The 14,567-nt window shown below is 41.1% G+C and overlaps 1 protein-coding gene across 1 annotated transcript; it reads right to left on the reverse strand.

The window, feature by feature from the left end:
- Window positions 1-20: 20 nt before the first annotated feature.
- Window positions 21-14,220, reverse strand: tspan33b (tetraspanin 33b). The gene is made up of 8 exons (XM_082542822.1): window positions 14,050-14,220; window positions 8,306-8,363; window positions 7,767-7,894; window positions 7,538-7,612; window positions 4,849-4,944; window positions 4,353-4,481; window positions 2,356-2,517; window positions 21-737 (listed from the first exon to the last, which is right to left on the reverse strand). The coding sequence occupies exons 1-8, from the start codon at window positions 14,143-14,145 to the stop codon at window positions 669-671; spliced, it is 813 nt and encodes a 270-aa protein (XP_082398948.1). The 5' UTR covers window positions 14,146-14,220; the 3' UTR covers window positions 21-668.
- Between the last annotated feature and the right edge of the window lie 347 nt (window positions 14,221-14,567).

Genomic DNA, 14,567 nt, shown 5'->3' on the forward strand with positions numbered 1-14,567 from the left:
AAACAGCTACGAGGACATTCTGCTCTCCGTCTCTCATGGACAGCTGAAGGTCTGTATCTGTTTGACCAACACAGGGTTGCAGAACAGATGGCCCACAGTGGCGAGTACGTACACTGCATATTGGCTGCATTCGCACAAAATCCAGTGTGACACCTTCTTGCCTGGTTGTGTGGAGGTGTGGCTACGCCTACCTTGACTTTAGGATCAGAAATTGTTTGATTTACTACTTCACTCTCTTTCTTTCCCGTTAGCTGAGTGAGGGAGGCGAGCAGTGTGTGAATGTTGTGTTTCCAGACCTTTAAAAAACGACACATAATGACTTGCTTTATGTGAGCTGATGTTCAGTGATAAACAGTAACATAAAATAATAAATGCATATGTTTTAACTCAATTCTATAAGCAAACTTTTCACATTTAAAGAGATGAAATCTTGACGTCAATGTTCAAAACCGGTTAATAATATATACACTTGGCATATAATTGACTGTAAATAATACATTAAAGTGCATCACACTTGTATACCTGTAGGCAACCACATGTTAAGAATATCACATGCCCAGATATTGCAGTAGTAGCTGTAGAAAAGATGTCCTTGAACATGTCAGAGAAGCTGAGTGGAGTACTGCAAGTTCCTTTCTTTCGTTTTCTTCCCCTCTGTCGTAGCGCTCTCACAACACTGAGGTAATCTCATCTTGAATCTGAGAGATCAGGATCTGGGACAGCACAATTCCTGCAATCTAGAGGACAACAGCAGCCACTTTAGATCACAGAAGAGGCTCTCTGTAACTGTACGTTCTGTACCGAGCATCTCAAGGTCCCTTAGCAGGGTGCTGCAATGTGGCGCTGGGAAGAAAGGTTCCCAAATTAGTTGAGACTGACTCAAACGAGTCACTTAAAATAATTGCGTACTCACATTTGCACGCACCTGTCAAGCCGATCATAAGGTGTTCTTACAGAGAGAAACCAAACCATTGGGTTGCAAACACAGCTTTTAAACAGCAGTCTATAATTAACACTTTGGCTTGTTATGCAGACAAAGTAAGTGTCGGTAAGTGTTTTGAGAGGATATGCAAGACTTAAAAGAGAACTTCATCAGATTTACGGCACATCAAAGCATTAGAAAACTAATGCAATTGCTCTGTCGGGCCTTGTGGGTAATTTGTGCTTCTCTTCAGATTCACTGCAGAGCCTAGCGTACAGATGAGAACGAGACAAATCAGTTTAAACATCCTGTGCTAAAGTTACACCTTCTGCTAGATTGCCATTTAATATTAGCTGAAACATTTTAATAAGTAAACAGAGTAATTATTTAGAGGCAGCTCGTTATAAGTGCTAATTTGATTTCATGTTTGCTTAATGAGTATTGAATGGTTTTATTTAGTTATCAGGGCATGTTTTTAGCATCATTGGTAGAGGGGCAAAACAAAATCATCCCCGTAACACATCCTGTCAGCATTTTGTAATTTAGGTGGTCTTAGGTGTGAATACATTTCTCTTGACCCATTTAAAAAAATACAGTTCATGATGGGAAATTTTAGCAGGTAAGTAGTATAAAGGACTGCCATTGCAATAGAAGGCGTCAGCATAGATGTTTGGTACATATTTATGGGACAACATGGGAGGGATTTAGAAGAGGAAGAAGAGCTTCAAGAGGAGGCCTGTCTATTTTCAAATTCTGGCATTTCAGATTCTCTAGATTTCCGTCTGCTGCAGCGGAAATGCTGGGGGATCGTGGTGCGTTGCACAGTGAGAATCAGGGAGTCGTCAGCATCTCTTAGACATATTACATTATCACACACACCCCTCTACCTCTGTTGCACATTAACCTGTACTCATTCTAGGATAGTGTAATAAATGAATAATGTGCAGTTAAAATTTTATTGTCCCAATGTGCCTAGTTATTGCTGTCTAGGTAGAACACACCATTCCAAATCCCTTGATTCACAGTGGCCTCACATTAACCCTACTCCTTATTGGTTTCCTCTAGAATCCAAGTTTTATCCCTTTTTTTTTTTTAAATTTATTATTATTTTTTTTTACAAGGACGATATTGAACTTGTAAAAAAGGCCGTGGGAAGCTCTCAGATTGAGATTTGTATGCGAGTATAAAGTCTGCATGGCTCTGATTGCTGAAGTCTAGCTTGGACTGTTTTCGCAGCCACATCCAAAAACGCCAGTTTGAAGTTTGCCTTTGAGGGAGCGTCTCCAGTCAATATGTTGATTGCTACACACTGAATCCAGCAAACTTTCATTAATAGTTATATTGGCTTGTTTGTTTGTAGTCTTATTCAAGATGAAACTAGTCCTTTTGGCAAGTTACTAGTCCTGTGTTGCCTAATTACTACACTGGGTTACCTGAGGCAAGGCCAGACCCAAGGCGAGAGCTCCCACCAGCAGCAGATGAGACTCGATCCACATCACTGCTTTGTCTGCACAGCCTACTGGGTAGATCGACTTGTTTGCCTCCATGAAGTTTTGCGTTTGAACTCCAAAACCGCACATAGTGTTGATCACTGCCTGTAAGCCAGATGAACAAAAGCAAAGACAGACGAAACACTGAGTGCATGATACATTGATAAGCACATAAACCTAAAGCACTCTAAATACGTTCAGATCTCGCTTTCATGCTGCTGGTTTCACATTGCTTGTTTTTACTTTGAATTGAAAGTAAATTGGAAATAATGAAAGAGTGACGTTTGTTGAGAGGAAAGAAAATAATGTGAGCAGTACAAGCAAAACCCACTGGCTCTGAAAAGAAAAGCTACCTAATCCCTGAGGGAACCATGCAGTTACAGGGTACTACCAGCAGGTCGCAGCACAGCAGCAGCTCTCAAACTGTTTAATTAATCGTTTTTTTTAGTTGTTTTTAATGTTATTTTATTTTTACCCCATGTTGTAAAATGTTGCTGTGATCTGTTTTCAGAGTTGCATTATGTTTAATCAATAGTGTGATAGATGTTTTTTCCTCAGTGGTGGTTTTCAAGCTGTGCTGCTGCGTCTGTACAGAGATTTTTTTGCGTGTATTTGTGAATCCAAAGTTTGTGCTCATGCAGACATTTACATATATGCTGTTTGTATGACAGCATGGATCCTCATGCACGCAGATAGCTGTAGTGTTGATTCAGTAGTCTCAAAATATCATAAAACCTTCATGAAAGAAGACTTTGATTTGGAATCATCTGTGCAAATTTACTGTAAGGTTGATCATATCGGAATATGTTAAACATGTTTTTTTTTTTTCTTCTTTAAGATGGAAATTGCCTGGCAGTGACTCATTCAGGTACTCAACCAATCAATTTGCAGATTCCTTTTAAGAGAAACTGGTTGGCCATTATGAGACCAGTTCTGTGCATGACAGCTAATCCCAAAGGAAAGGAAGGTAATACCAAAAACTGCTTTTACAAGCAGATGCAGACGTGTTCTTGCCACCTCCCGACTGAGAGCCTCTTAGTTTGGACACACTTGCGTACATGTCAAAACAACGCAGGTTGTCACAGTCAGGCAGTGCTGGCTATAATTCAGCATCCACAGACCATTAGCTAAAGTATCGGGTATATTTTATAGATGATTTCAAATTTTCTTTGGGTCTCTCTTAATGCCAGCTTGTCAGTGGAAAGTCTTGAATCCCCATCATCAGCTGACAGTCTCACTTCTGTTGGATAAGACAGTCTGATGTCTTAGCAGAGAAGCCTCACTTCTAATCGAATGTAACTGTCTGGAGACTCCAGGGACCCGTGGAAGTCCTCTTCTCCAAGTTTAGAAGAAATACATGCATAGCTGCCATACTTTGTCTCCCGTTGAATACTGGCCACATACATATCTTGCATTCAGAGAGAGATGTGTGGAGGTGAATGTGAAATACACACAACTGGCGCACAGTTGTGTCGACATGGCTGGGTAGCTTTACGTGTGTTATCCTTTATTGCCACAGTCTGTTCTACTCACCAAGCTCCTGCATAAGACCCTGCTGAGTCAAGATACAAGATTTTTTTTGTAACTTTAAATTCTCAGCAGTTTTATTTATTTTTCTCTGTTAATAAAGTGTTAAGAGCCTGTTTCATCATCATACAGCTGCTTGTTCTGTTCATGTCACAATCTTTCTGCCTTTCTTGTTTCTGTTTATCATAAATGTGAAGGAGGTTTGATTTGTCAGTTGCTTAATCAAGTGAATTCGGCATGACAGAGAAGATTTAAAACACTGAACAAATTTGAAATGCTGACTGAAATTGTGAGGTCAGCAATCTTAATAATACATCATCTTAAGATTATGAAAGTTTGTGTTAAGGTTTCTTTTAAGGCACGCTGTTAGTTTGTACATGTTGTGTATGTTAAGAGGCTAAACAGAGACTGACCTCCCCAGGAACAGGAGTACAGCAGGAATAAGGCACACCACAGCGCTCAGAGCTGGGGTTGTCATGTGTACAATTAAAGTAGAGGTTCCAAGACCAATCAGTGTAGTTGTTCCATCCACAACACTTGAACTGGGGGGAAAAAGAAAAATGAAGAGTGAAAAGTGAAATCGGGTGTATATTTAGAAACATCGTGTTGGTCTGTACTGGGCATCCTGCCAGTCAGGGCTTCTCCCGTGGGAAAACCCAAACTCATAAATGTGCCAGCATGTGCAGATGGAAGAGCAGTTTCACATGAGGTGACCCACAGAGAACAGGAACTGTAAGTTGCATGTAGCCTCCTGTGGAAACCCTCGCTAAGGCAAAAAAACAAACAAAACAAACTGCGGTTTCTTGCTTTAGTCTCAGATGCATCCAATAAACTATCTGTGATCAGTTTGAAGACTTCTACAGACAAAAGGAGCCACTCCGGCTCAGTGGAAATGGCCAATGAGAGCACCTCTTTTTGAATGTAATCCATCAGGTTCTGCAGATCCAGGTCATCCCTGTAGTGCACAATTGCTTTCTTTACAAACTTTCCCAAAGCACCCCGTGCCTAAGAGAGAGGAAAAGGCTGATTGAATACACAGAATAACAGCTTTAATATCAACATTTTGCATGTTTTACAATAAACTATCTACAGATGTCTTTGTTACTTGCCTGCTAAGGTGCTCATTGACACAACTGATCTCTCAGTTAATTACTCGGGTAGCATTTTGGAGGATTGTAAAGTACCTTTTTGTGAACCCTCTTTTGAACAGATGCAGTGGAAAATCCCCACAAAGCTTGAAATGATGAAGTCGAGGATAATTTCAGATCCAAGCTAAAACGGTTTCTGGGGAGCTGTCAGACACCTATTCATAGTTAATCAGGTGGCTTTGCTGTAGATTTGATCGACTTTTTGTGGGACTTTTCACATTTGCATAAACGGTATTCATGTTCAACGTTGCATTGAACTTTTTTTTCCATAAAAGGCCACTTCAGTTTTTTCTGAAAATAAACAAATATTAACACATGGGTTTGGAGGCAACACAGCATCGTCCTGTTTACATTGTAAAGCGTCCCGCGGGATGCACGTAAACCAGGCGGCAGCAGAGCAGGAAGTACAGCATACATAATAAAACCATTTGTGCCTGTGAGAACTATACATGAAGCGCATACCAAACACAAAGCACATATGCAGGTTCTACATTATAGTAGATAATTACTTGAACTTAGCCATTTGTTATTATGTGTCGATTTTCATCAGCTCCTCTCGAGCTGAATAAACAAAACCTAGATGATATATGACTACGTTATTTGACTGAGTTATCAGTAATGAGCATTTGAAACTGAACGAGGCTGATTCAGACGGTGAAATTTTGTCCTGCTTGTTACTTTAACTTTCATTGTCTGTAAGATTATTTTCATTTTCAGAGTATTAACGAGGGCTTGCATTGTTCATATTTGTTTTTGCTATTCTTCCACCCTTTAAGACGCTGAGAACAAAGAGGGCCATGGTTATACAGGCTGAGTTCAGATGTAATATATACTAATAGGAGCACTGTATGATAATGAGCCACTGAACTTTAAATTCTCATTAAAACGAACTTCTCTGAATGCTTTGCTAAAGGCTTTGTGAATTGTTCGCATTACAAACTACGTTAGAACAGGTTATGTTGATAAATACTGTGAGCACTGTCAAAATAGCCCAAAATGTTATCCTGAAGTAGTTTTGTTAATTTGTGTTAGGATTTTTACAATGTTCCTTACGCTCACCCTGTGCCTTCCCCTGTTTCTGTTCCCACGTGGTGCAGTTTGCTCGTGGGCTTTGGAGGCTACCGTCACAGTGTGTCATTAGCGGCAAAGTCTCCTTCAAGGGATCTGTTGAAATGGAACATTTGGTTCCACTTTGAAGTGCCGAAGCATTTGAATCATTTAGCGAGGAAGGATGCTGGGAGGGTTGTTAAACTACTCTGTTTAGCAGCAGGCAGTCTGAGTGCTGACAGAGAACACAAGGGAGAGGAGAGGTATCATCAGGCACCAGGATCCCCGCCACTGATGACAGCGAGTGCTGCCACTGCTGGCTGTTGTGGTTTTTATTCTCGGTGGAGCCCTAATGGGATGTTAGTGAAGGGGATAAGTGGAGGGGGATCCTTCTCATCTCCGTAGTCTCCAAACCAATCACTTGGGTCATATAAGTATAAGATATAGGCTGAGATATAGTACTGTAGTACATATGTACATTCATGCAGCCACAGAGTAGATCACCTATGGTCACAAAAACAGACATTTTTAATGTATCTAGACCTGGAATTAAACTTATTATTAATGTATAATAAAAAACAATCGTTAAAATTCTTTTTTTGTTTTAAATTGTTCTAATTGTATCAATTAGAGAGGCAGGAGACAGTCTGCGAATGAGACTATTTAGTCAGGTTGACTTAATTCTGAAATCAATAAAAGCTGTGGTCTGTGGGGATAACTGCAAAACAAACGCATCAATGCAAAGACCAAACATGTCAGCGAGCTCAATAAAACTTAAACTCCAGTGGTCAAAGGTACTGGTACTGCTACTGGCACCATTATTTATTCATATACATAGAGACGTAGTACGTTAAAGTTTATGAGTTTGCCTGGAAGCACACTCTTGCTTCTTTCCATTGTCCCCAGGTGCCAACAATTACCTCACTGAACACAGTGCTGTCGTTGCCGTTATTGCCACTAGCATTTAAAACTTTGCCACAATAAACCCAAATAGTTTTTATATCCAGTCACTTCAAATCACATTGTAATACCGAGAGAAAGTTCTCGCATATTTTCTGTCAGTCTACAGAACAAGCCTGAGTCATTTGGAGGATTTATAGAGAGTGACACAAACACTGATTCTCACTGGAAGCTGCCGTTCTGTTTCCTGTGTATGCTGCGCAGCACAGACATTAACAAGACATTTCCCCTGTGGGCTAAGCTGGCCCATCTGTGGGATCAGATGTCTGCCTTATTAAGTTGCATATACTGCAGTTTACAAATGTACAGAAAGTCCATAAGCCGGGAAATGACACCATAAATCAATAGTGCTCATTGTTATCACTGGAGCCTGAATGTGGCCTTAAATGGCCCCGTAGAATAACTGAGCCAGTGCACAGAACAGTCTGTAAAGATTCAGATACCTGATCGGAGTAAAAGAAGCCCAGAATCGCTATGGCCAGCTGGGTGAGGAAGACCAGTGTGAGGCTGAAGGAGAACTAGGGAGTAAAGACAAAAATATTAAAAGGCTGTGACTAATATCATCTTAAAGGACAGATTAGTTGTTACACATAAGATGTGAGACTTGGCTTTGGATTAGATGGAAGCAAAACACTGTGCCAGTATTTGTAATGTGTCTGTGAGGTCTATTACTGTCTTGAGGAGGCGAATGTTCTCTCTGAGAGCTCCGATACAGCCACAGAAAGTGATGAAGAACATGACCACCCCCACCACGATTAAGATGACAGCCGGGTCGATCAGGAACGTGTCCCTCACCGTGTCTGGCAGAAAGATGGGAAAACAGCCTCTGTTTGTTTCCAACCCCAATACCTGATTTTGATTTAAATAATTCCATCATGTACCTTGTTTCCCTGTCTTTGCAGCATCCCTTCCTACGCTAGCAGCTAATGATCTATTGTGGGGTTGTGCACAATGAACACAGGTAAAAAAAATTTGGTTGTCTCTCAACTATATATATATCTCATAGTAATTACAAAATTAAAGACACCAGGTAAAATGAAGGCGAAAGCCTGACACACATTTGCTTTGTGCCAGGAAAGCTAAACAGTTTACGATCCCAAGGAGAGTGCCACCTCATTCCTGCACCTCTTTTTATGAGGGACGGTTTATCGCTGGTCTTTAATTCACTTTGGAGTTTAGGAGGTGTGAGCGAAAAGTGTCGTCTTGCGTACCTGTGGCCTTCTGGACTTTAGCATACACACCAATTGCAACAATCAACAGGGAGAAAACCTGGAAAAAAAAGGAGATGATTTTATTGTTACCAGCAATTTTTATTTATTTTTCACCAGCAAAGAAAGCAAGTAATTCTCCTCTATCGCGTTTGCTGTCTGTCCTTCGTATTCTGCTTGGGAAATTCAACACCAGATACTTCTAAGCTGGTAATTAATTAGCAATAGCAAAGCCCAGAAAATGCTGTGTATTTGTAATTTATCCAGGTTGAGTCTTTATTTGGATGTTTAAAAAGTTGTTGAAAGGAAAACATGTTCCTTCCTTCGGACTTTTGTTTGCAGGACAGGTGTGATTAGATTAGTGATGATAAGCTTTTTCCTCAGGTGCTGAGTAGGCAGAGCACCCGTTGCCATGGTAACTGCATCACTAGTTTATGTGTTGGCGGTAAACGGACAGATGGATATCAACAGGGAAAAAAATAATAACATATGGACCTCGGTTTAATGTGGAACCTCGCAACAGAAATCAGACTCAGTCCACCTGTGACTGCGATGGAAATCCTCCAGAACTGAAAAATGCTCTCTCCCGTTTTTATCAGGATTTATAGAACTGCGAGAAGAACTCGACCTTGGTTAGAGAATTGTTTTTATTATCCACCCTAACTTCACTTAGTTCTTGACTGTGATGTGTGTGCGTGCCCTTCTTTTAAACAGTGTTACCCAAACGTGTTGTGAACTGCTGAAGAGGTGAGTTCACCCAAATAGAATCGACGTATTAAAGGAGCCAAGTGAGTGGAAAACAGGTGGAATTAACGCTTCCCGTTGATTGCATTGTCAACATTAATTTCCCTTCTCTCTGTGATTGCTTTTCTCACCTTGAATAACAATCTGTGCGGTCCTGGCTTACATTCTCCTGATTACTAATTTGTGCATGTTTGCTTTTGTGTATAAAGGATGCATTTTGTTCAGCCTTTATAGCTACCAAAACACAAAACGTGGATAGCGCCTATTTTCTTTGGAAGTACCATTGTACATTTTTCAGGGGTATTTTCTGACGTGTAGGAGTGTGCGCACCTGCAGCTCCTTTTGTCAGTTTTCCACTGACTGTGCCTTTTGTGAATGAGGGTGGCATTTGCAACAGGAGACACACTTACACAGTGAATGTATTCCAGTTCTGTTTTTCAGGCTTTTCAAAGGGATGAATCAGACTTCTCCCAGAGGATTTTGTGTGGAGGTGAAAGCCAGCTCAACTGAGCCACGGGGACGGGGGGACAAAGGCCTGATGGATTAGGGCTGCAGTGTTCGCTCCTGAGCCCATGTCTGATAAACAAAGTCAACACAGGCTGGGGTATGAGGCTGCTGCGGGTGCAGTTATTGCTGATTGGCTCTAAACACAGTAGGAGCACAGTACAGTGTTTGCCCCCCTGCTGTTTTTGTGGAGGATTGGATGAACAGGGATGTAATGGAGATGTAGGGAGTTAGCAGAGTTAGAGATGTGATCTGTGTGCTCGACTTGTAATGTGCTGGGAAAGTAAGTGAGCCAAACAGCTCTATTTTAATAGTGTGTGTTTTTGTGCGAAAGCAACTGCTCATGGAGGACGCGGTGCTTTAATGGCTGCTTCAGTGTATCCGCTGTACCTTTCTATCATTTCCCAGTTGTCTTGTTGTCTTTTTGTTACACTAACAGCCACAGTAGAGGAGCGTGTATAATGTAAGACTTGCACAAAATGCATAATGATTATGTCATATCAGCAGTGCGTGCATGCCTGACATCTGTTAGAAAATAAGCGATTTAGGGCACCTGTCCTTGAATACGGGAGAAATGGAAGGTGTGATGGTGTGAGCGACTGACAGGGGCTGAATTGTGACTGGGTCAGATCATCTCCTGTGCTAGTGAGCAAAAAACATATAAGCATCCATTAACATCAGCGTGCTCACACATTTATGCAGTTATGTATCCACTATACTGCCTGAAATGTAACAGTTTATCTACCATTAAGAATATCGTTCAAATATATCAACCAATTTATTTTCTGTTTCACCAACACATCGAGCACATCAACGACTCGTCCACCAGGTCACCAAAGAACCTGGGACAACATCTAAAGAACTGCAGGCCTCACCTGTCTCAGCTAAAGTCAGTGCTCACGATTCAACAATAAGAAAGAAACTGATGTCGAAAATGGCATCCAGGGGAGAGTTACAAGGCGAAAACACTGCTGACCAAAAAGAACACAGAGGCTCAAATTTGCCAAAAAAAACCAAACAGTAACATGCTGATGATCCCAAAGACTTTTGGGAAAATATGCTGAAGACTGACAAGATAAAAGTTAAAATTGGTGGAATGTTTGGCTTAAAACAAACACAACATTTCATACAAATAGTAATATGATTGTCTTGATTTATTTATGGGGTTTTTATTGGATTTTATATCACCTGTGGTCCTCGTGGACAAAAATGACCCCAAAGTACAAAGTGTTGCAAAGGGTCATATTTTCACACCATACTGCTTTCAAACATCTTTGATCTTGGATCACTGATGTGTGGGGTCAAGCACTGGTCATAACAACCACAACAACAACAACAACAGGCAGCATAACGAGGAGGCAGGTGCTCTATATTCAATGGAATTTTATTTACACAGCGCCGAATCACAACAACAGTCGCATCAAGGTGCTTTGTATTGTAAGGTAGACTCTACAATAAAACATACACAGAAAGTATGCTCACAAGCCTCCATTGCACTGGAGATTTGCATACTTTGATGAGCATACTTTTTTTTTTTTTTTGCAATGAGCAGAAGAACAAAGCACATATTGTCCTCTAGTATAATGAGGAGGGAGAATCAATGTTCAGGAAGATCCAGGGTTGGAAGATATAGAAAATATCGTCAATATTTAGAGCACATGCTACCCTTTCTCTGAAAAAGCACATCAGCCACCTGCAGAAGTGGAAGAAGGCTATGAAGTGAAGAAAAGTGATGAAGAATCTGAACTATGTTCAAGTAGGTTCTCAGGCATCCAGGACATGGTAGTCTGAGGAGCTTGGAAAGAAAGTGACTGGGCTTCTTGAAGTTTCTTGAATTTTCAGAATGTGAAACTGAAATAGAAGATGTGTCAGAGGACTACACATCATCCATTTCAATTATGATGAAGACAAAGAATCAAGCAGGAAAGAGGAATCAGCTGAGACAGAGGAATATTTGCAGTAACGTGAGGAAACACTGATCTGGTCTTCTAACCTTCCCAGTGACAGACGATGCCTGACTCTCTCATGTGCCTCAGAGAAAGATGATCTACCACAGTCCAAGCACATGTGCCAGGTCCCATACTCCTTCAGTGGCTTTTCTACTCGAGTACTGAAAGCATTATACACAGTGTATTCTGCTTGTATTCTGCTTTTTAACGTTCACATGCCAATGGATGCATCAGAGACCAAGTTGGGGTTCAGTAACTTGCCCAATGACACCTTGGTAAGAACTCCAGACTAGAGCACACAGAGATTGAACCAACAACCATCCAATTAGCAGATGACCTGCTCTACAGCCAACTCAATGATGAACAAGGAGGGACGACGAGAGAGGAAGAAAAATGGACCGAATGCAGCTGTAGGCATATGTGGGTGTGTTGATTCTTACTGCCGTGCATCCAGTAGAGTCGCTACGGCCAGTTTATGACATCCTGAGTCTGGTAGAGAAGTTTTAAAGGTGACACAAGATTAATCACAGAAGCACAAAAAGGACATAATTTCTTGATAAAGACACAATAGATGATCGTCGTTCATGACACAAACGTGCTCCCATGAGGTGTATGGAACAAGTGGGTGTTTCTCCTGCTGTGATGTAAGATCCTGGTACTGATGTGACTGTATGAGCACCAAGTCCTCTTCAGAGGACTCTGTCCATTCTAACAGAACATCCAAGTAAACCAGGGAACTATGAGATAAAAACATGGGCAGCATGTGATGCAGGTCCAGCTGTACATGGAACATGCTCGTGTGCGATGGCAAACCGTCTGTCCTGCAGTCAGGACACGAGTTGTCCCTAACATTGCAGGTTTCCAAAAGACAACAATCACCTGTAACAGCTTGTTTACTGTATATGACCCTTGGCCTGCAACTGCAGAAAAGAAAGTTGTCCATGATGGGACCAGTGCAGAGGAATAAACCTGAGCTTCCTCCTGCACTTGTGTCAAATATGGACACGCCTTTGTCCTCATGAAAGTTTGCCTTCACTCAGACTCATGCCCTGGTGTCCTACCATGCCAAAATATAGAAAACTGTCAGGTAATGAGTTGGAATAAAGTTGAATAAAACCTTGAAACACAGAGATGGATGATATTTTATACTTGTTGCTTTATAAACAGTCAAAGCAAACAGGGTCATTTTTGAGCCCAGAGGACAACAGATGTGATTATGTGCTGCCAGTAAAGAACTTGTAGTTTAAAAACAGCTTTCTAAATTAACTTTGACATAAACCCGTCTGTGATCATCTGTTAAAGCAACCGACTCTGGTTGTGAAACGATCCTCACGATAACTGATGATTTCATTTATTTTTTACCTGAAAACAAAGAAAAAATTCATTTTTATGAGGTTTTTATCAGATTTAAATTTGAAATGGAATAAAAAAAAATTGTGTCAAAATGTTTGAATTAAGTTTTAATTAAAAGTGGGGGGAAAATCCACTTCATATTAATTAAGTATCAATCAAACCAGATGGGGACATTTTTGACCCCTGAGGACCACAGGTGCATGGAAATCGGGAGGACATTATGAGGGTTAAGGACACTTGGGCAATCCAGCGGGACAATGATCCAAACACACCAGCGAGTACACCTCTGAATGGCTCAAAAAAGCAAAACAAACTGAAGGTTTCGAGTGGCCTATTCAAAGTCCGAACTCAGATCAGGTTGAGATACTTTGGCGTGACCTTCAACAAGGCCATTCATGCTTGAAAACCCTCCAATGAGACTTCATTAAAACTATTCTGCAAACAAGAGTGGGCCAGAATTTTTCCACAGCGATGCGAAAGACTAAATACCAGTCATCACAAACGCTTGATTGCAGTTCTTGCTGCCAAGAGTGACACAACCACTTATTAGGTTGAGGGGGCAATTACTTTTTCACACAGCACCGGGTAGGATTGGATAGCTTTTCTTTCCTTCCTTGATAAACGAAAGCATCGTTTACGAAACTGCATTTATTTGGACAATCTTTGTAATATTAAAATTTGTTACATGAGCTGAAATTTATAAATGAGACAAAAATGAGAAACCGGGAAGGGCAAATACTTTTTCACAGCACTGTAACTGTGGACTCTGCATTTGTGCAATCATGCTGTGAAATGATGCTGCAGTTATTACATTCAGAAACAGCTTCCAAGTAGAATTCGTTTACAGAGTACTAGTGTGCTTACATGGTGTTTTATGGTTTAGTATGAGTCAGTACTCGATTTATTTGTTACGAATGCATTGCTGCAGTGATGTATACAGGCAATCAAAGTTCTCATGTGTAACTGTACTAAACGTGAAATAGGTAGCAGCATGGAGGCTGGGTGCTCCTGCTGTTTTTAACTCCTGACAATAGCTGAATTTCTTTTCTCCATTTATTATTTATATATTTTTTGGTTTTTCTTTGTAGCAGATCTGTCTTCTTTGAAAGCTCTCTGATTGCTGGTGATTTGCATTCTCCAAAATATTTAGAGTATATTTTATCGTTGCAACACTTTTATCGTTGCAACTCTACTCACCCAAAATAAGAAGCTGAAGAAGAAGAGAAAGTATCTGATCCACGGGTTGACAAAGGAGAATGTCTCAGCTCGGTCCAGATTCAGTTTCCGGTCCATTATTTATTGAGGTGTAAAGCTACAGCGAGTTTCACTTGTAAACAGTCCCCAGTTCCTGCCCCACCCAGCAGATCTGCAGGCGCCATGTGAATCTGTGAGAAGCGGGTGGGTTGCAAGCTGTGCTGGTGTCGGGGTGGCTTAAAAAAAGGGGGGGCATGGATTTGTGACGCCGCCTCACCGTGCTGGTGAGACCCAGAACTGTCCATGTAGGCTGATGGGTCAGATTGCACAAAAAATATCTCTAGCTGACAGCAGCTGAATGGCCTACAAGCTGCCTTTAGTTTACCCCTGTGCATTCTGTCTCCTCTCGCCATTATGTCAAAGGGCCTAGATTCCACATCGCACAAACGCAGTGCACTCGTCTTTCTGTATTAATGTTTATTGCTTGTGAAAGTTTCATGTTCTAGTCTGCAGATTACAGA

The sequence above is a fragment of the Aulonocara stuartgranti genome (assembly GCF_965226115.1).
Source record: "Aulonocara stuartgranti genome assembly, chromosome: 7".
NCBI lineage: Eukaryota > Metazoa > Chordata > Actinopteri > Cichliformes > Cichlidae > Aulonocara > Aulonocara stuartgranti.

Coding starts and splice junctions, on each gene's coding strand:
- tspan33b (XM_082542822.1), bottom strand. CDS start 14,145: ATGGACCGGAAACTGAATCTGGACCGAGCTGAGACATTCTCCTTTGTC. Junction 8,364..14,049: donor TCTTCAGCTTCTTATTTTGG/GTGAGTAGAGTT, acceptor TTTTTTTTCCAG/GTTTTCTCCCTGTTGATTGT. Junction 7,613..7,766: donor ACATTCGCCTCCTCAAGACA/GTAATAGACCTC, acceptor TTTACTCCCTAG/TTCTCCTTCAGCCTCACACT.